Below are 20,027 nucleotides of genomic sequence, written 5' to 3'. Positions count from 1 at the left end.
TGCAGTGTGTGCATAATTGTTGATACTTCCAGAGCTATGGCCACTGGTACTGTTTTTAGGAGGTTTACGTGGCTGCATTCTCAGAGCATCCAAGGTTATGTTAAAAATGAGATTTTAAATTCACTCTTGGATAGTGATTTTTTTGGCCCCTCTGCTGCAGAACTGATCAAAAAGTGTGATGAAAGGGGCAAGGTAATCCAGGGAAAATTTTCAGCCCTCCTTTTCCAAATGCTTTTCTATCTCCTCATCCAGTTTTGGCAAAAAACACAATAAGCAGTCTCAACAAAATACAGGTAAACAGACATTTAAGAAGGAATTGCAAGGGGGTTGAATAATGAAGTCTTGAACCTCCCAAAACCAGGAGCAGTCCAAGTCTAGACCTTGTGACCTTCTCCCACCCTGACCTCTTTTTTTTCTTCCAGAAAGTCTGAATCTCACTTTTCTCTTTGGAAACAGATAGTTCCAGACAAATGGGTGGTGAAAGTCATTCATCAAGGTTACAGAATGCAGTGGGAGGAAATTCCTCCTTTCCAGTCAATTCTCAAACTGATAATAGTATGTGAGAGATGTATTTACATAATGTCACTGGAGGCAAAGCTCTCGCATAAAAGAAGTACTAATGTGGCTAAGGTTGTCAGTAGTACACATGCTGCACTCATCATGCACAATTCAAAGCAGCCATATTGACCCATATATGCTGAGGCACTTAATTGTAACCTTCCTAAACCACAAAGACCTCCTAGACGAAGTACACATAAATAGCCTCAGCAGCCCCAAATGCACTCTCTCAAAACAACACCCACATCAACACATAGAGCTACGTCTCGTGGAGCCTCTACCTCTAAGCCCATAAGACAAGCCACCACAGAATCCAACATTTTAGTCATTGGAGGCTCCATCGTGAGGCACACTGATGTCCCTCTCACCAGGTTGAGTAAGGAGAAAGTCATGGTCAGTTGCTTATCAGGGGCTAGGATCCGCCACATTACGCAGGCACTCCAGTCATTGGACCACACTTACCAATATGACTCTGTCATAGTCCATGTGGGAGTAAATTACCTGAGGCATACCTCCATAGATTATATGAAGAGAGACATCATGGAGGTCTCAGAATGTGTGTCTCAGGCTGGTATGAGCCTAGCATTGAGCAGCGTTTTACCTTCTCCAAGGATGATGCTACAATATGAACAAAAGATGATTGAGTTAAATATTTGACTTAGTTTCTGGTGTCATTCAAAGGGGGTGCAGTATTTGTCAGCATGGAAGAAGATGGTGAACAGACCACGCTGCTTTGCCAGGGATGGTGTGCACCTCTCCCCTCTAGGCTTTTGAATATTAGCTAAAACATTATCTTCTCCCATAGTGCCTTTTTTAGGCAATGGCAAACTGAAAGTACTTCTGACATAGCAAATCAAAACCAAGAAAATCTAAAGGTATCACTGCTCAATGCTAGGAGTCTAAATAAAAACCTCTACTCTATAGAAGCTCTTTTTACCCTAGAGAATGCTGACATCTGTGCGGTCACTGAGACATGGTTTAAAGCCACAAAGAGCACACCAACAGTGCTAGGTTATAATGCCTTTCTCACATTTAGGCCAGCTACTTCACAGGCAGGGACTAAAGGTGGAGGTGTTTCTATTTACATCAAAGATAAATACGCCTCAAGGCTGGTCAAACAGGACAGTGCACTTAACCTGCTCCATGTTCACATCACCATAGGCAAAATTCAGCACCACTTCCTTGCAAGCTGTAGGTCCCCCTCTGTGACCCAGGAAACCCATACTATGTATTTAAAGTGATTAGAAATACTAACCATCCAACCCCATACCATATTCATGGATGACTTTAATTACCCCGCTAAACTGGGAATCCTATACGACACCAAATGTACATGCACAGAGATTCCTGGATTTTGTAAACACAGACTCCCTGGACCAGATAGTATACCGGCCAGAGGTGCAACCATACTGGATCTGGTCCTCACTAATGTGGGATTGCTGCACACCCCTACTGTAATGCCTTCCCTGGTAAGGTCAGAACACAAAATTGTCTCCTTTGAAGTAAAAATAAAACCTGGACCCCCAGCTAAACCTAGAATATTCATGAACTATTCTAAGGCTAACCTCCTACTATTAAGTGCGAACGTGGCAAAATTTCAAGCCTCCATAAACCCTGCGAACACTGCTGCCTATACAGAACTGTTCACAGAAACCCTGTACAGACATGTTAATAGCTGCATAGCAGCAGCTGTACCCACCAGGAAGAAGTACAGAGCTAACTCAAAAAACAAGCCACCCTGGTGGAATCACAAAATCAGTAGGCTGTATAACAGGAGTAAGAAAATCATGGCAAAAATTAGGAGGTGCAGCACCCACCAGGGTAAAAGCACTCTCATCAAACTAAACAAACAACTGAGAGGACAAATAAAGTCTACCAAAGCCATATTTGAGGTAAGTTTGACCTTTCAGGTGAAGGACAACTACAAAGCATTCTTTAGTTATTTCTGCAACCTCAAAGACAATACACAACTGTGTGCAGAGCTCATTGAAAATGGAGCCTCCTATACTGAGCCAGAAGACATAGCAAACCTCCTGGCTGATAAATTCAGCTCCAACTACTTTACCCCTCTCTCCACCTCAACCTTCCTTCAGGAAATATCAGATATATAATCCCCCCTACTATCACAAGGGAACAGGTCCTTAACCCTCGCTCTAAGACCAAGAACACTGCATCAGTGGGCCCAGACAATATCCCAGGATGCCTTCTAAATAGCACAAAACATGACCTATAAGGGCCTCTGGAATTAGTTTTAAGTATAGCCTCCAAACAGGTTTTGTGCCTCATGAATGGAGAAAAGGCAAAGGCAACAGTCATCTCTCTGCACAAAGGTGGGCTATCTACAGACCCTGGAAACTACAAGACCCATAAGTCTCGCTAGTCTTGTATGTAAAGCCATGGAAATAATTATCATGGCGATGATTAATAGAGATATAGTAAACCTCCAGACTCTGGACCTAACCCAGTTTGGTTTCTTCAAGGGCAGCTCATGCCTACTCAATCTGGTGGACTTCTTTGAAAAGGTCACCAAAGCAATGGATAAGGGCAGAATTGTTCACACTGCCTACCTTGACATGGCAAAGGCATTTCACACAGTACCCCACTTGAGCATTGTTGACAAACTCAAGAGATTAGGTACAAACCTGTATGTCACCCATGACCCAGGAAGTTAGAATTGAGAGTCCACCTCAACAAAGAGGCCAGTCACAATTGGAGTCCTTGGACAGCTTCTTTTTGGCATTTAGTTCCCAGAAGTCAAGGCCAATGGCAGTGGTTTCTGGCTGACTAAATTTGCAGTTGATTGCAAATTAGGAGCTGTCATTGAATCTCACACTGACACAAGTGTTCTCCAGGAGGGGCTGACAGACAACTGGTGTCAGAGCCATGGACTAAAACTAAATGCCAAGAAATGCATAATAGTATCCTTTGGGAAGTCATCCATCCCTGATAACTGTCATATTGACACACCCCTTAGGGTTGACCTAGTAGTCAGGAACTTGGGGACACACACAGATAGTAATCTAGCCTATGACCATCATATGACCATCATGTGCCTCTAGTGGTGAGGAAATCATTCTACTTTGCAGAACTTGTAAACAAAGTTATGGCATACAAGTCCAAAGAAGTCATTGTTCCACTGTATTCAGCATTCATGGTATTCCTTTGGTATATACCTAACTAGGCATATCCAACAATTGGAATGTCTACAGACATTCCTCACTAAAAGAATACAGGGTGTAAGTAAAATGTCCTAAGCAGACCGCCTGAAGGGCCCTATCTCTGTATTCTGTCTCCTACAGGCTTTTGAGGGGAGATATATGCCTGGCATACAGGGCATTGTCAGACCCCACTCTGATGGGCCTCCTGCATATCCACAAAACAAACAGCACCAGTATTGCCCATTCTAAAGACTTAAACTGTGCTTGTGATATAAGTAGGTCCTGCTGGAGAGATAGGTATATGTATCCTAGAGACTACCACGTCTATGGAACAGGCTCCCCATCCATGTGAAGCAGAGTTCCTCCCTAACCCAATTCAAGTGCAATTTGGATGGGAAACCAGAAATTCATCCCTAGTTTGGCAGCTATGTCTGTAATGGACTCTGGTAACCTGTAAATGGTTCATCTCCCAAACCCCTGCTTACAGTTATCAAGGGTATCAGAACTTGTCAGAGATTTGGGATGCATGGCTATGCTTAAAAAGGCTCTTGCGGTCATTAGCCTAGTTAACACCTATGAACATCAGTATTCATGTAGACTTCAGATGTTTATTAAGGTTTTGAGAGTCTGGATTACATTATCTGATCTGATGTTATCCTAGTCACCATTCATCACATATGAGTCTAGGATCCTGCATCAGATCTGAGCCGGCACACTAGACAACAGTTTAGCTCATGCTCCTCCCCTCCCATAATGCTCTGCTGCCCTCTATCCCCTCATATCTCATTTGCTGCTTTAGTCGATCAGACGCAGATAGCTCAGCTCCTCATAATTTTCTGTAAGCAGTTCTTTATTTTGGATTTCTTGTCAGTTTTTACTTTCCTTCTAAGTTTTAGTTCCCGGTTTGGTTATCGGTAGTGTTTTTTCCTCTCCTGTTGGTCATTTTTTAGGTCTTCGGTTGTTTTTGGTTTTTGACACCCTTTTCAATTGACCAGTTTTGGTAGTGTAGGAACCCCTTTCTGGCTGTCCCATCGGGTCTATCATTTTATTGACTATTTGTTAATAATTTATTAATAGTTTATCATTATTGTTCAAGTCTCCAAGTTTCCTTTTTTGGTACTGGACGGATCTCAGGGTTTTGGACTTCTAGCCTGTTTTTCCCCGACTCCTCTTTAAATCTTTCCTTTGGCTTTGGATGTCTCTGCATGTCAGACAAGCCTTTGGGGTTCATGATGGTGCTCCTCGTGGGGTCAGAAGATGCCAGTTTCTGATTTGCACGAGGAGTGCCTCTACTGTCTCAGTGCCGGCCACCTGGAGGTTGAATGCAGCATTTGTGCTGCATTCAATCCCAGGGCTCTGGTCGACCGCCGTAATAAGCTTCTTCTAAAAGTCCTGGTTCAGGGGGGCCCCTTGGTTAAAGTCTGGATTCTCTGGCCATAAGAGGAAACCTTCTTCTTCAGGGGGAGGTTCCCTTCAAGAAAGGTAGGCTGTCTGATCCCAGATCCACAGATCCGACTCCAGCCTTAGTGGTGTCTGATGCGAGCTCTTCTACAGAGTCAACTCCTGAATCCAGGGCTTCTGCTCCCAGCCCTTCAGATCCGAGGGTTTCAGGTTCGACTCCCGGACCCAAGGCCTCCAAATTGAGGCTTTCAGATCTGAGTCAAAGGAGACCTGCCATGGATCTGACCCTTTAGGATCAGAGGGGTTTGAGAACAGTCTCAATGGGCCCTCATGTTTCCTCGGATCTTTTACAGTTGGATCAGAGACCCATGTCAGATCTTATCCTTGTTGAGGATCTTCCTTCAGATCCTGCAGGAGAAGATAATTTATTTTCTCCTCCATGCAGGACCCATTCCCCGGACCAGCGAAGAAGGCCTTCGGAGGCCCGACGTGTCTCTGGCTAGGTCCTCAGTTTCCTCACGATCCTCCAGGAGCATCCTCCCCTCTGATATGGACAGGATGATGCAGTCCTTCTTGAAGGCTCAAATCGAACTGGGTCTCCTGGTTTCCCCAGCCCACAGGATTGGAGAACCTTCTGCTACTCCCCGACTTCTTTCGCTTCATCCGACCTCTTAAGGTTTGGACTTAGGGGTATCATCACCCAGCAGGGAGGTGATGGAGACTACTGGGACTTCTCTTATCTCTACCCCATCAGAATCTATGGCCAGCTGTGCTCCCCTTCCCCTGGGACAGGCTGGGCCATCAGTCCGGGTTGTTGCCCTGGAGTCCGTGGGGGCTTGTTCGGATCTGGGCCTTTCGGACCATTCTCTGCCCCTCACTGCTTCGGCGCTTGATAGCTCTGGACTGACACTGTCCAGAGGGTTGGAAGTTCTGGCAGGGTCTGCTCCTTCATCCGTTGTGGTGTCATCAGCGGGGGAGGGGTGCCTCATCCAGTCCCTTCTGCTTTCCGGGTAGTGGAAAGATCTCTCTCTACCACCAGAGGAGCCCCCCTCCCCGCTTGCAGTGCTCCTCCATAGCCCCAGAATTTGAGCGGACCCTCTCATCCTGATGCCAGTCAGCCGGCCGATCTAGCCTCCAGGGGGGAGTTAACCCCATAGGGGTCCCTACCCCTTCCAAGTCTTTCCCTAAGGTTCCCGCAGAAGAAGTTCCTCAGAAGAGGACATGCAAGAGGAGTTATTTTGACTCCCCGATGGAGTCTCTCACAAACGGCACAGATATCGATGAAGGGACGGGTCCCCAAGGTCACTGCCCGATGACATCTCCTTTGGAGACATTCTGGAGATTCTTAAGGCCAAGGGCAGTTCGTCTGCCTAGCCCCCCCGTCCTATGAAGAAGCCGTGTTCCTGGAGACTTTCAGCATGGGCCCATCTACCTCTTGGGTGCCCCCCCTTGCTGACCCGTTGATCAACCTTATTGCCAGCAGGAACTGGAAGGAACTCAATACAATGGAGCCCATACCCAAAAGAACAGACACATTTCTAAGCTCACCATCGGACAAGGCCTTTTGGTCCAAGGCAGTTCCAGTTGATGCAATTGTAGTAGTTGCCACCACCAAGAGTTGGCAGTACAGAGTTTATCTGTCCATCCTCAATCGTGAATTGAGAGCATTGGACAGATTTGGAAAGCGGGTGATCGCATCGGCTTCTTTAAGCCTGTGAGCACTGAATTACCTGATTTATTTTACCCATCTCCAGAGGGATTTGATAAAGAAGCTTACGACTTCCATCTCAGAGTCCATACCTGCATAAGACTTTAAGATAGTCTCTCCCAAGCTGGCCAGTCAAGTCACTAGCAAATTCATCCATGAAGTTAATATCCAATGCTACAGAGGGTTCTTCACGGGCGGCAGGTACAGGCATTGCCATCAGGTGTCATGCTTGGCTGCATTTATACAAGTTTGCAGAGGCCTTTAAAACATTGTTCACCAACACTGCCTTCGATGGTTCCACTCTCTTTGGACCAAGCGTTAAGGAAACTTTGACCTGCAATGAGCAAGAGGGGAAGACACTGTCGGCTAGAGGGATCATATTTTCTACCCCCCAAAGGCTCTTCTCCAAGACCCAAAAGCGGAAGAGGAAAATGTGGTTCCACAAGTTGCAGTCTTCCTTTCAGGAGGTTCAAGACTATTCCTCTTCCTGGGGATAGGGGAGAGGTTTCAATGGTCAACACCGCCCAAGGGGCAGAGGAGGCCTGCAAAACCAGGGTACCAGGGAGCCCTTCCCTGAGAAACCTTTCCAGCACCCCTGAAACATTACCCGACTGTCCCTCCCTGGAGGCATTCGGGGGCCAGTTGGCTTTGCACCCTTTTAGCCTTGGCAGACATCACACATGATCAAAGGGTGCTAAAATCATATCCAAGGGCTACTACAGTCCCTTTTCAGACCCCCTGCCAAGTCACAGAACTCTCCCAGATGTGCCACCCATACAGAGAGCGTTAGCCCGTCTAGAGGTGACCAACCTCATCCAAAGAAGAGGCATCTAAAAGGTCCCCACAGGACAGAGAGGATCCGAAACTTACTCCCGCTTTTTTGGTACCCAAGAAAACGGGGGGCCTGCGTCCTGTTGTGGACCTCAGTCAGTTAAAATCTCTCAGTCAAGAAGTCTGAAGTTTTGGATGGTAACTGTGTAGTCCATTGTGCCTCGTCTGCACAAGATCGACTGGATGTGCTCTGTGGATCTCCAGAACATTTACTATCATATCAAAATAGACAGGTGGTCCAGGGGATTTCTCCGCTTTTGCCTCGGGGCCAATCACTTCCAATTCAGAGCCATGCCCTTTGGACTCACTACAGCCCCCCAGGTGTTCACCATATGCATGGCAGTTGTGACAGCTCATGTCAGGCTGCAGGGATTTCAGGTGTTTCCCTATCTTGACGACTGGCTCCTTACAGCTCCCACACAGCATCAACTGGTGGAGAATGCATGCTTTCATCTCTGTCTCTTCGACCAGTTAGGGATAACGGTGAATCTTGCCAAGTCTTCCTTGACCCCATCTCAACAACTGCAGTTCTTAGGCACTCAGTTGGACACAGTCTCGGAGAATGCAACTCTCCCCCTCCGGCACACCTTTCTTGTTCAGTCCCTTCTGGAGCAAACTCATTTTCCATTGTCTCATTCTAAGGACTCTAGGTTCTATGGCAGCTGCCATTTATCTGGTTTTTATGTCCAGGTAGTGGACCCTGGCAGTTCGCTGGTCCCCACTTTCCCACCCTCTGTCAGTCCCCATAAGACTCATTTCAATAGGTCAGAGACATCTTTTGTGGTGGATGTACTACCCAGACCTACTGGCAGGCAGGTCCATTTCTCCCCCAGTTCCTACGGCCCCAGTGACCACGTATGCTTCCTAGGGTGGGGGGAGGGGCATTTTCTGGGGAGGACTGTCCAAGGGACATGGTCCCAGTCAGAGACCAAACTGCACATAAATGTTTTGGAGATGAGAGCAGTTTTTCTTTCGTTGCAAGCATTTCAGGACTGCCTTCCTCTAGGAACAGTGATAGCAGTTCACACAGATAATATGGCTGTTGTGTGGTACATAAACTGGCAAGGGGGCACACATTCTTACCTGCTTTGTCGCGAAGCCATGAGGGTTTGGGATTGGGCGATATCCTTCGGGTGCTTTCTCCTTGCAACTCGCATTCCCAGAACATCCAACGTGCTGGCAGACAAGCTCACGAGTGGTTCTTGACTGTTAGTGGCAAAGCAGATCTTCCATCGGTGGGGTCATTGCAAGCTGTGATCTGTTTGCTTCCCATCTCAACCACAGATGCAGCAATTACTTCACCCTGATCCCCCCAGAGACGCTGTGATTCACGATTGGCATCCAGGTCTCCTTTATGCCTTCCCACCCTTACCCTTAATATCAAGAGTACTTCAGAGAGCAAGACACCTCTGGACACAGTTAATCCTTATTGCCCCCTTTTGGCCTCTTGGCAGGTGTGGTTCCCTCTTCTACGGTCTCATCGCAGGCACCCCCCTTGGGTGTTCAATCCAATGTCAGATCCGATCTCCCGTCCATCACTCTGTCCACTTCCAAATTTGCAGACCTTCCATTTGACAGCTTGATTTGTCCAGTTCCAGTAAGTATTGCTAAGTCCAGGCTTGTGTCCCCTGTGAAGGACATTATCCTTGCTTCTCAGAAATCATCTACCAAGAGGGTCTACAGAAGTAAGTTTAAGAGATTCTCTATCTGGGCTAAAGGCCGGAATCTAGATCCTTCTTTGGCCCCTATTTCTGACATTCCTATTTTCCTGACTTACCTTTTTTTGGAGGGTGCCAGTTTCTCTACCATCAAAGTCTGGGTAGCAGCAATTTCTAATTATCTCAATAACGAACCTATATTTTCTTCTCGTCTCTGCAAAGCCTTTTTGAAAGGTGTCTTTTTGTTGCGTCCTCCAGTCAAGGATCCTTTTCCACCATGGGATCTTGCTTTGGTGCTACAATCTCTAACTAAACCCCCTTTCGAGCCTACTGCATCCTGTGATCTCAAATTTCTTTCTTGGAAGACTGCCTTTTTGGTGGCAATAACTTCAGCAAAAGAGTTTCAGAATTGCAAGCTCTTATTATTAAGCCTCCTTATTTGATATTTCATAAAGATAGAGTGGGCTTGAGACTCAACACTTCCTTTATGCCAAAAGTGGCCACTGAAGCAAACCTTAATCAGTCACTCCAACTCCCAGTGTTCGTTCCTAATTAAACCAATAAAAGAGAATACATTTTACATACCTTAGATGTTAATAGACAGCTTTGTTTTTATTTGCAAAGCACTAAGTCCTTTTGCCTCTCTGGCCAATTGTTTGGGGCATTCTCTATCAACAGGAGAGGGCCAGGCTGTTTCGAAAATCAGTATTTCCCAGTGGATTTCTCAGTGCATTTCTTATATATACTCCTCCTTTGGTTCTGCATTGCCTGGACAAGTTATGGCTCATTCTACCAGGTCAGTGGCTACTTCAGCTGCCTTCATAGCTTGTCAGTCCTTGGATGGCATTTGCACAGCTGCAACTTGGTCTTCACCACATGCCTTCATCTCTCATTACAAACATGACCTAGTTTCTAGAGGAAGGACTTCCTTTGGCTCCACTGTTCTTCGGCATGTCCTTCCATGAGGCCACCCAAGAATATCGAGTAGCTGGGAACTCTGACCGATATGTAATGAATGGTGACGAGGATCATAGTTACGTACTTACCATAACGTGGTATCTGTGTTATTCGTAGTCACCGTTCATCATGATGTCACCCTCCATCCTCCCTCCTGAAGGATTGGCAGGACTTTGGTGGACTTTGTCTGGTGGCGGGTCCTTTCTATCTGTCTTCTGTCTCCAGGACAAACCCAATCTGAGGGTTTAGAGAGCAGCAGAGCATTATGGGAGGAGCTTAAGCTAAGCTGTTGTCTAGTGTGCCGTCTTGTATCTGATGTCGGATCCTTGACCCATACGTGATGAATGGTGACTACGGATAACACCGGTACCAAGTTATGGTAAGTACACAACTATTATTCTCTAACTTGCCCTTTGGACTATTCATTGTACTAAGAGTGTTCACAAAGTGTCTAGCTCCAGTTATAGCTCATTAAGGGCTACAGGGTTTCCAGGTTTTTCCATATTTATTCACCTTGCTTATCTTTGCAGTTTTTTTCAAAGTATCAGGAATCTCTCACTTGCTTAAGAGATCTCTTACACAAGTTGGGATTCCAAAAGAACACTCAAAAGTTTTTCTTGATTCCTTCACACAGGATTGTGTTCCTAGGATGTCAGCTTGACACTTCAGTTCAATAGCTTTTCTTCTGTAGGAAAAAATAGATATATATCTACATCTGTTTCTGAAGTTCTCCACTCAGACCTCTGTCACTGCGAGGGGATACCTCAGGATTTTGGGTCCCATGGCATCTATGATTCTCGTGATACCCCTGGCAAGACTCCACATGAGAAAGAGTGGTATCTGAAGTCTCTTGGGTCCCAGCACCAGCAGCACCTTTTATCTTTATAAATCCCAGTGCTGGGGTTTATCAGATGAGAAACCATTTTGTGGAGACAACAGATAAACTGACCTAGCCCCCCCCCCCCCCCCCCCACTCCAAAGCACTCAGTCACCAATTTCGTTTTGGACTTTACTTGGAGAGCAGTTTCTGGAGTGATGAAAATGCAGAGGCTGTAGGACACCAAGGACAGACACAACCATATAAATATCAAGGAGATGTTTTACCCTGATCAAGGCACTCAACTTTTTGAAACATCTTTGGTACCTGGATCTCTTCAAGTGGTTACAGACAGTACCACAGTCATGTGGTACATCAACAAGAAAGAGGAATAAAGTTGTACCCCCTTTACAAACTAGCCATGTTAGCTTTGGATATAGCATCACAGCACAGTCTCACTCTGTAGGCATACTGCATTCCGTCAAAGCAAAATTGTGTGGCAGACAAGCTGAGCAGGGCAAGGGCTGACCCTCATGAATGGAAACTAGATGAGGTGGTCTTCCAAGATTTGATCCATCTTTGGGGAATTCCTAAAGTTGGACCTCTTTGCTTCATGTCTGAGCAATCAACTGGCAAGCTTCTGTTCCAGGACTCCATGCAAAAAGGCCTGGAAGACATATGCCTTTTCTTTTTCTTGGACAGGAATATCTCTGTATGATTTTCCTCCCTTTCTACTAATATGCGGGCTACCCTGAAGATCAGAAGGAATTCCCCAAGATCATTGCGTTGACTCCCTTAATTCCCTTCTGGCCCAGAAAACCGTGGTTTTCCCTTCTTTTGGAAATGGCAAGGACAATTAGCACAAGCTTTCTCGCAGACTGAATCTACTCAGCCAAGAACACCCTGATATCAATCAGCTTCACTTGACTTCCTGGATGCTATAGTCTTAATTTCTTTCAGGCACCTGATTACTTAGGACCTGCAAGTAGGTAACAGTGTAGGCAAGAAAGCTTGCTACTATAAAGTCCTATATTAGCAAATGGAAAAGGCTTTCTTGTTGGTGCTAACAACATATTCAGCACCAGTTTGGGGCTAGTTGTTTTCTGATTTTACAATATTTGTGTGAGTTTATATTCTGTGACCTTTCTTATTCCTGTGTATCAGCTATTTCAAAATACCTGCCTATGGATCCTCCTCCTTCAATGCAGTCTCATGTCAGAAAATGTTTTTGCAAATGATCTTGCATAACAGGCCTCCAAGAAAACTGGTGGTCCCTCTTTTAGATCTAAATTTTGTTTTAAGAGAAGTTAACACTTGCTCCATTTAAACCATCTTACTTGTGTGACTTAAGGTTAACATGGAAAACAGTTTTACTGATTGTTCTGACCTCTGCAAGAAGGGTACCATGAGTTGCAAGCTTACGGTGAATAACACTGTCTCATTTTACATAGGGACAAGGTTTCATAGGGAACAAGTCTTTCTTTCTTTTATGCCTAAAGTGGTAACTGGGTTTACTTTAAGCCAGAATTCCCAGCTGTCCTTTTTCTTTCCAGATCCTAAAAATGAGGGAAAATGGATACTCCATACCTTGGATGTCCACAGACAGCTCAGATACTATTCTTGACAAAACTAAATCATTTAGATCTTTGGATCAAGTTTTCATTTTTTGTGAAGGGGCAGCCTGTGTCAAAACACTGTTTCTAAATGGTTATCTAAGGATATTAACTTTTGCTATACTTGTCATAACAAAACTATTCCAGGCAGGGTCAAGGCCCCCACTCTACCAGGGTGCTGGCTTCATCTCTGGCTTTTTGGAAAGGGTTGGATTCTAGAAGTATTCAAGAAGCTGATGCTTGGTCCTCTGTACATATTGTTACAAAGCACTATAAGTTTGATTCCTTCTGTAGGTCCAGATCAGGTTTTGTTAGGACCGTTCTGGGACTCTTGTGCTCTTCTACACCTCCCAAATGTAGTTAGCCATGGTAATCTACCTATTTAGCTAATACTACTGCAGTATATGAAGAACATAGTACAATTGTGTAAGTAAACTTATCATAACCGTAGATGTTCGAATGATCACTGCTGTATTATATGCTCCCTTCCACTGTCCCTTTTGTTTTTTGGTGTGCTTTTTATGCCAGGGTGTGGTCATTTATTTTTTGTTGTCATAGCTTTGGCCTTTCCGGGCTCAGCCTCCCTCTCTCTGTTGGCAGAAAAGCTCTGGAGGGCTTTGTGCCCTAACTTATCTTTTAGTCAGCTCAGCTCAAGCTGCCTGGCAGTTTGGGAGTGTGGAAGTGGAAGGTGCTCTGAAACTTTGGAAGTTGTCTGGTTGTTGTATCCTTGGCAGGATATAACCCATACTACTGCAGCAGTGATCAATTGAATATTTACTATTATGGTGAGTTTAATTACACAGCTGTACTTTCTCTAGCATTTTGTCATAGTTTATGGTCCACACAGTTAAAGACTTTAGAATAGTCAGTAAAAAAAGGAAGTAAATATTTTTCTTGAACTTTTGTTGTTTTCTGTATTATTGGCAGTTTGAGCATTGTACCTCTGCCCCTTCTAAAAACAGCATGTACATTTAGCAGTTCTGAATCCATATAGTTCTGGAGCCTGACTTGCAGGATCGTGAGCATCATCTTGCTGGCATGTGAAACAAATGCAGTTGTTTAATATGAGCACTGTTTAACAGTGACATTTTTGAGGAATTGGAATATAAATGTACCTTTTCCAGTTCAGTGTGTCGTACTTTCTGGTTTGTTTGTGTCTTTCGGCTTTTCCCGGTTAGGGGTTGCCACAGCAGAACTCCGATCCGCTAATGATTGGTAGTTGATTTTTACATGCCGAGTTACCAGCCCTGACACACAACCTTCAACGAAGGTACGCCCATTCACGCACGTCTCCACGCAGAAGATGCTCTAGCTGAGAATCGAACCAGACAGCGTCTTACTGTGAGGCGACAACGCTACTGCAGCACCACCACCGCGAGTTTAACAACATAATTTTACAGGATAAAAAACAAGGTGAAATTCCATCACTTCATGCGGCCTTGTTAGGAGGGCTTGTTGGGGTTCATAGGTTCATAGGTTGGTACTAGGCTATCAGCCCTAGGGCCTATACAAGCCTAGCCATAACAATTCCCTGGCTATTTCTTCCCACATTATTTACTTTCCTGGACCCCTGTCTAGCAGGGCGACTGACGTGATCCCTGGGGTGAATTTCCTTTCTCCCATCCAATCGTCAAGGTTCCCCTTGAAGAGGTCCAAAGTGGCACTCTGCTTGACATGTATGGGCAATCTATTCCAGAGTCTGGGGAGTCTCTGGGTCAGGAACCTATCCCTCCAGCATGTTTTGTTTATTGTGATGACAAGGTTTAGATCCCTGAAGCGTGTAGCTCTGAGGGATTGGGATTTCTTTAAGTGTAGCATGTCCAACAGCTCTGGGTTTGACATGGCCTTATATGTTAAGCAGAGATCGCCTCTGAGTAGACGATATGCGACAGAGTATAGCAGGAGTTTTTTAAGGCGGTCAGCGTAGGGCATCTGCTTTAGGCCTGTGATTCTTTTAGTGAGGTATTTCTGAGGCCTTTCCAGTTGTTGCAGATGTCTTGAGAGGTACATACCAAATGAGGCGTTGTATTCTATAATGGGTCTAATGAGGGATGAGTACAGTGGGACAATGACCTCCTTTTTTCTGGATGAAAAGCCCTTCGTGATGAGGTGTGCCACATAGAAGGATTTCCTGACTGTTGTGGCGATGTGGTTATCGAAGGTGAGACCACTGTCCACCTGTGTCCCTAAGTCTCTTATCACACTTTCTGTGTTTAGTGTACTGCCACCTATATGGTAATTCATGGATACATGTTTTTTCCCAAAGGGATAACAATACATTTCTTGGCATTGAGCTTGAGCCCATGGCTCTGGCACCAAACATCTGTTTCTGTAAGGCCCTTTTGTAGAGTATCCACATCATTTGGGGATTCAATAATGGCTCCCAGTTTGCAGTCATCTGCAAACTTTGTTAGCCAGAATCCCTTAGTGTTGACCTGTACTTCAGAGAAGTAGATGCCAAACAAGAGCGCCCCAGGACTGAACCCTGAGGTACTCCACTTGTCACTTGTCTGGAGCTGGATTTGGAGTCGGCTACTTTTACAGTGTGGGTTCTATCAGTAAGCCATTTAGCAACCCATTGGGTGACATAGGGATTAATGCCAAACTTAGTAAGTTTATCTATGATTCCAGAGTGGGGGGATGGTGTCAAAGGCCTTGGCAAGGTCTAGATAGGCTGTGTGGACCACCTTACCCTTGTCCATGGCTCTGGAGACTGATTCAAAGAAGTCAATCAGGTTCAGGAGACAAGATCGTCCCTTCACAAACCCAAACTGGGTGGGGTCCAGTGTTTGAAGGTTGCCAATGTCTTTGTTTATAAGTTCCATGATAATACGCTCCATGGCCTTGCAGATGAGGCTTGTCAGACTGATGGGACGGTAGTTTCCGGGATCCAAGGTGGATCCCCCCTTGTGGATTGGGATAACTGTAGCTCTGCGCCACTCAGTGGGCACGAAACCTGAGGTGAGGCTATGATTAAACATGACACTTAGGTGAGGTGCCAGTTCATATTGTAGTTCATGTAGTACACAGCCCGGGATGTCATCTGGTCCCATGGATGCTGTATTCTTGGCTTTAGAGAGTGCGTTTTGTACCTGTGTGGCCGTTATTACTGGAATTTGGCAATCTTCCGGTATTGAGATGGGCCATTTAGGGGGTGAGAGTGGGGTGAAAGGGACATTTCCCTCACACACACTAACCCCCCTCAGACAAACACACACACTTGCCATTCGCAGGATTCAAACCCCTACCTAACTATGTTATGACACTTGAGACGGATGCATTAGCAGAGCGCGCTATTCGCTATTCGGTCCATTTAACTTCATTGTCCTGAATGTTTGGCTGTAGATTGGAGAACATGCCATTGAGTTTGTCACTGATGTTAGGGAGCTACTTATGTAACAAAAGTATAGCTAAGGTGGAGCTAAGAGGGCAGCTGTCCTGTGCATAAGGTCTTAATGGGTGCAGTTGGCAGATCTGTGTTTATTTTTTGTAATTTTTGGTCCTCACATAATGTGATGGTGTGATAGTAGAACATGAGCATGTTGTAGGACCTGGCTGTCCTCCATAGAGAAGGGATCTTTTTTGAAACAAACTAGTGGGGAGTGGCAGCAAGGCAGTTAACATCTGCTTCTTTTAAGTCCCATCCAGCTTTATCTTTTATCATACCCCATTTTTTCTGGAAGCTTCCTTCATTACCACCAGTCGTCTTGTAGATATGCCTTGTCTTTCCCATTCTGTTGTCTTCTTTAAGCCCTTTGTGCTGCTTTTTAATAGGTCTCTCTCATCTCTTCTCTGAAGTTCTGTATTTAGCTTGACATATTTTACCTCATCTCCACTGCCTTTTACCACCTTTCTTTCCTCCGCTACTTCTAAAGCCTCTGTAGATCATCAGTTTACCTCCTTAATCTTCTTTCTGTTTGGAAAATGTTTTGTTGCCACCACCTAAAAACTGTCAAGAATTTCTTTCCATAGTTTGTCAAATGTTATATCCATCAGGTGTGAACCTTGAAATCTGTTCTCCTCCTTCAGTACACATTAGCATGAAATATTGTTGAGCATGAATCTAGTTGACCTGGGTGCTTTTCTTGTTGTTATAAGATACAAGTGATCTTGGCCACGGTCAGCTCCAGATCTTGCATTTGCTGAATGTATAGAGCTGCGTCATCTCCCAACTGCAGAATATATAGTGAGTGTAGTTTTGTAATGAGTATCTGGTGATATCCATGTGAAAAGTAATATTTTAGGCTTTGAGTCTTTTTGACTAGTGAATTATTTTGGCTTAATTTTAGCTGTAGTTTCATGTCCTATTTCACAGTTAACTTTCCCATTAGTACAAGTCATTTGTAGTTTGACTACCAACTTTCACATTACAGTCACCCATGACAAATGCAGTCTTTTATTTTGTGTGTTGTATGCAGACGATATGTGCAGATTCTTATAGAACTGTTAAGACTTTGTCCTCTTCGACATCTGTAGATGGAGCATAATCTTCTATCACAGTAATGCTGGATGGGTTACCTTTATTCTGATAAAGTTCATTCTGGTACTTTTTGGGTTGTAAGCAAGCAAGCACTGATTTTTGAATACCTTTTATTAACCAAGTCTTACTCCATTTCTTCTATGACATTCTTGTCTACAGTGGAAATCCCATGATTATGTAATGTAAAATCATCAGCTCTGTTGCACTGTAGGGCAGCATTAAAATCTTAGTTGGCCAGGTAAAGAAAGGTGACTGTTAATTGTTCAAATCAGAGTTCTCATCTAAGACAGTAGCTATTGAAAAATGAATATTCAACTGCCAGTGGTGTGTCCTGTCATATTTTAAGAGTAAAGAGCTTTCCCCTTAGTTATACCTGCGCTTTCTCTATGATCCTTCTTCATACAGCGAAACAGAAGCTGTATTTTAGATTTTTGTTTTTTAGTTTTAAAGCTTCAAACACATCCAACTAGTCATAGTACAGGAAAAGGTAAAAATGCTGTTGTGACTGTGTAGCCAGTCAGTCCTGTATTGTTTCAGAAGTCAGTGTAGTTTTACTGTTTTCATTGCCATTTTTGCTGCCTTGTGCTTGTTTCATGTTTACTATACAGATTTATCTGTTTGTTTTATTACAGACTATAAAGAACATGATGGATATTGAGAAGGTGAAGGGATTTTGTCAGGTGGTTATAGCAAGCAAGGTTCGAGAAGGGATTTTTCATTTGATTCAGTCCTGTGGATTGGGTGGCATGAAACACAACACAGTGGTAATGGGATGGCCATATGGTTGGAGACGGAATGAAGACCCAAGATCCTTGAAGATATTCATTGGTTAGTTTTTCTACAATTTTTTGAAAGTTCTTTGTTGTATGTCGGATACTGTTTGGTGGTTGCCTGATATTAAAAAAAAAAAAAAAGTCCACTACCGTTTGATGGTTGTCTGGCATTGCAAAAGTCCATGTTCTTAAACTTGTGAAATTTCTGAACTGACAGCTGACTGGGGGGTTCATAGGGTACATTTCTTTGATTTTCTTTTGCTTCCCAAGCAATGCACATGCCAAAATGTTGACTCGCTTTGGGTTTAGGTGGGACATGCAATGAAATCACCCACTGGGCTGAAGTGGCACACTGGACCCCAGCAGAGTTTTTTTTTTTGCCTTTCCCCATTTAGGATATTTTTTCATAGAAATGTTTCCCACATTCAGTACCTGTAATAGAAGATTCCAGGTGAACTTGTGGTCATCCAGTAACTAGCTAGAAGTTGCATTGATGTCAGGTGTGTTGCCTAGGAAAAGGGTTATCAAAGCCCTGTCACAAGTGTCCATACTGCTGAAGGAGACTGACACAAACTTAAGGACAGATGGATCAGGAGGTAGTGACAAGATGGTGCATCCTGCATGGAATACACCATTTGTCTGTGGAGCTGCTTTGTTTTATTTACAGACACCTCTAAACACTGTTTTGAGTAGTTTTTTGCCATTTATCTACTTTGTTGTTTCAGAATGTTTGCAGTGTTACTGGGTGCAGCTGAAAATATGCAAGTTAGAGATGGATATTTCACCAGCTAAAGACATTTGAAAACACTTTCATTTGTAAACTTGATATGATTGTAAGAAGCCAGAGTGAATGCAGAGACTGTAATGTGACTGCTGTTCTTGATTCCACAGCCTTGGCTAATTTTACATTACCTGAAGTGCTATCCTGGTCCTTAAAGGGAAAGTATTTTGTGAGAAAAACATCCAGTCTAACTCTATTACCCTGTGAAACTGGGTGCATTATTTTAAAGAATGCTACTTGTATCCTAAGCTGTAGGAGAAACCTATATTGAACTTGTCTGTATGTGAAATTCTGTAGCTCATTATTCAAATGAGTAAGCCTACTTGAATACAAGTCCCCTTTTCAGGGGTAATTTGGGAACTCTAAGAACGAACGGTTCTGCCACCAATCCACTTGAAATTTGAAAACTTTAATGAAAATGAACAATAATAAAATGAAATAAAACAAACTGGCTCATAAACCGGATAAGCGCTTTCGGTGTAATACCTTTGTCAAATCCTAAATATTAGACAGTAACACTTCTTAAGTACCTTCATTTCCTAATGTTCACTGACTTAGAAACACTTGGTAACCATAGCAGCATACACACCCTTTCAATTATGTCATTTTGAGTTTTGGAGAGGTTTTCCTTTTAATGCAGGTTTTAAAGGAACAAATGCATTCAGACCTGGTGGCTGATCTGAACGCAAATTCATTATCCACTTCATCTCTCCAATTTCTGTTTGATTTACTAAGTCCCTACCTCTTGGTGTTTCATAAAGCCTAGTTAGTGCCATAAACTTGAAATAATGACTGTTGTTTACACTAATGTGCATATAAAGTGCATTGCTGGTAACTTTTTTTCTTATGTCGGATAAGTGCTTTAGGATGCGTTCCTTAAGCATTTGATTTGTTTTCCCTATGTAGTATGCTTTGCAATGACTGCAGGTTGCCACATAGATAATATTCTTACTCCGACAGTTGGCCAGTCCTTCACATTTATAATTTCTCTTAGGGGATGTATAAAGATATTCAAGATGTTTATATGAGATCATGCCTTGCAATTTTCACATCTGAATGTACCAACCCTCCTACTCATTTGAAAACTCCTGTCTTTGGAAATCGCTTCAGTTTCTGTTGTATAACATAATAGTCTTTTTAATTTTTTTCTGTTTTTAAAAGAAAAGCTCTGTTGGTCTTCAACAATTTCCCCTGATTTTGTTATCAGATGTTAGCACTGGCCAGAATTTCTGATGGTGTTACGAATAGCAAGATTGTCAGTACTTTGTCAACTGGCATCTCAGATTGGACTT

At 43.9% G+C, this 20,027-nt stretch overlaps 1 protein-coding gene across 4 annotated transcripts in view; it reads left to right on the top strand.

Annotated features, from left to right (window-relative positions):
* The window catches only part of LOC122810396 (solute carrier family 12 member 4-like), a 2,349,234-nt gene that overhangs the window by 1,930,887 nt on the left and 398,320 nt on the right, over nt 1-20,027 (top strand). For all 4 annotated transcript variants that reach the window (XM_044081998.1, XM_044081999.1, XM_044082001.1 and 1 more), the window contains exon 18: nt 17,814-18,009. In XM_044081998.1, the coding sequence (XP_043937933.1) occupies nt 17,814-18,009 (196 nt within the window). The remainder of the gene's footprint in view (nt 1-17,813; nt 18,010-20,027) is intronic.

Source organism: Protopterus annectens, chromosome 8.part1, assembly GCF_019279795.1.
Source record: "Protopterus annectens isolate FY-2018-M chromosome 8.part1, PAN1.0, whole genome shotgun sequence".
NCBI lineage: Eukaryota > Metazoa > Chordata > Ceratodontiformes > Protopteridae > Protopterus > Protopterus annectens.
The sequence above is the reverse complement of the archived record's forward strand: the minus strand, read 5'-3'. Positions and strand labels throughout refer to the sequence as shown.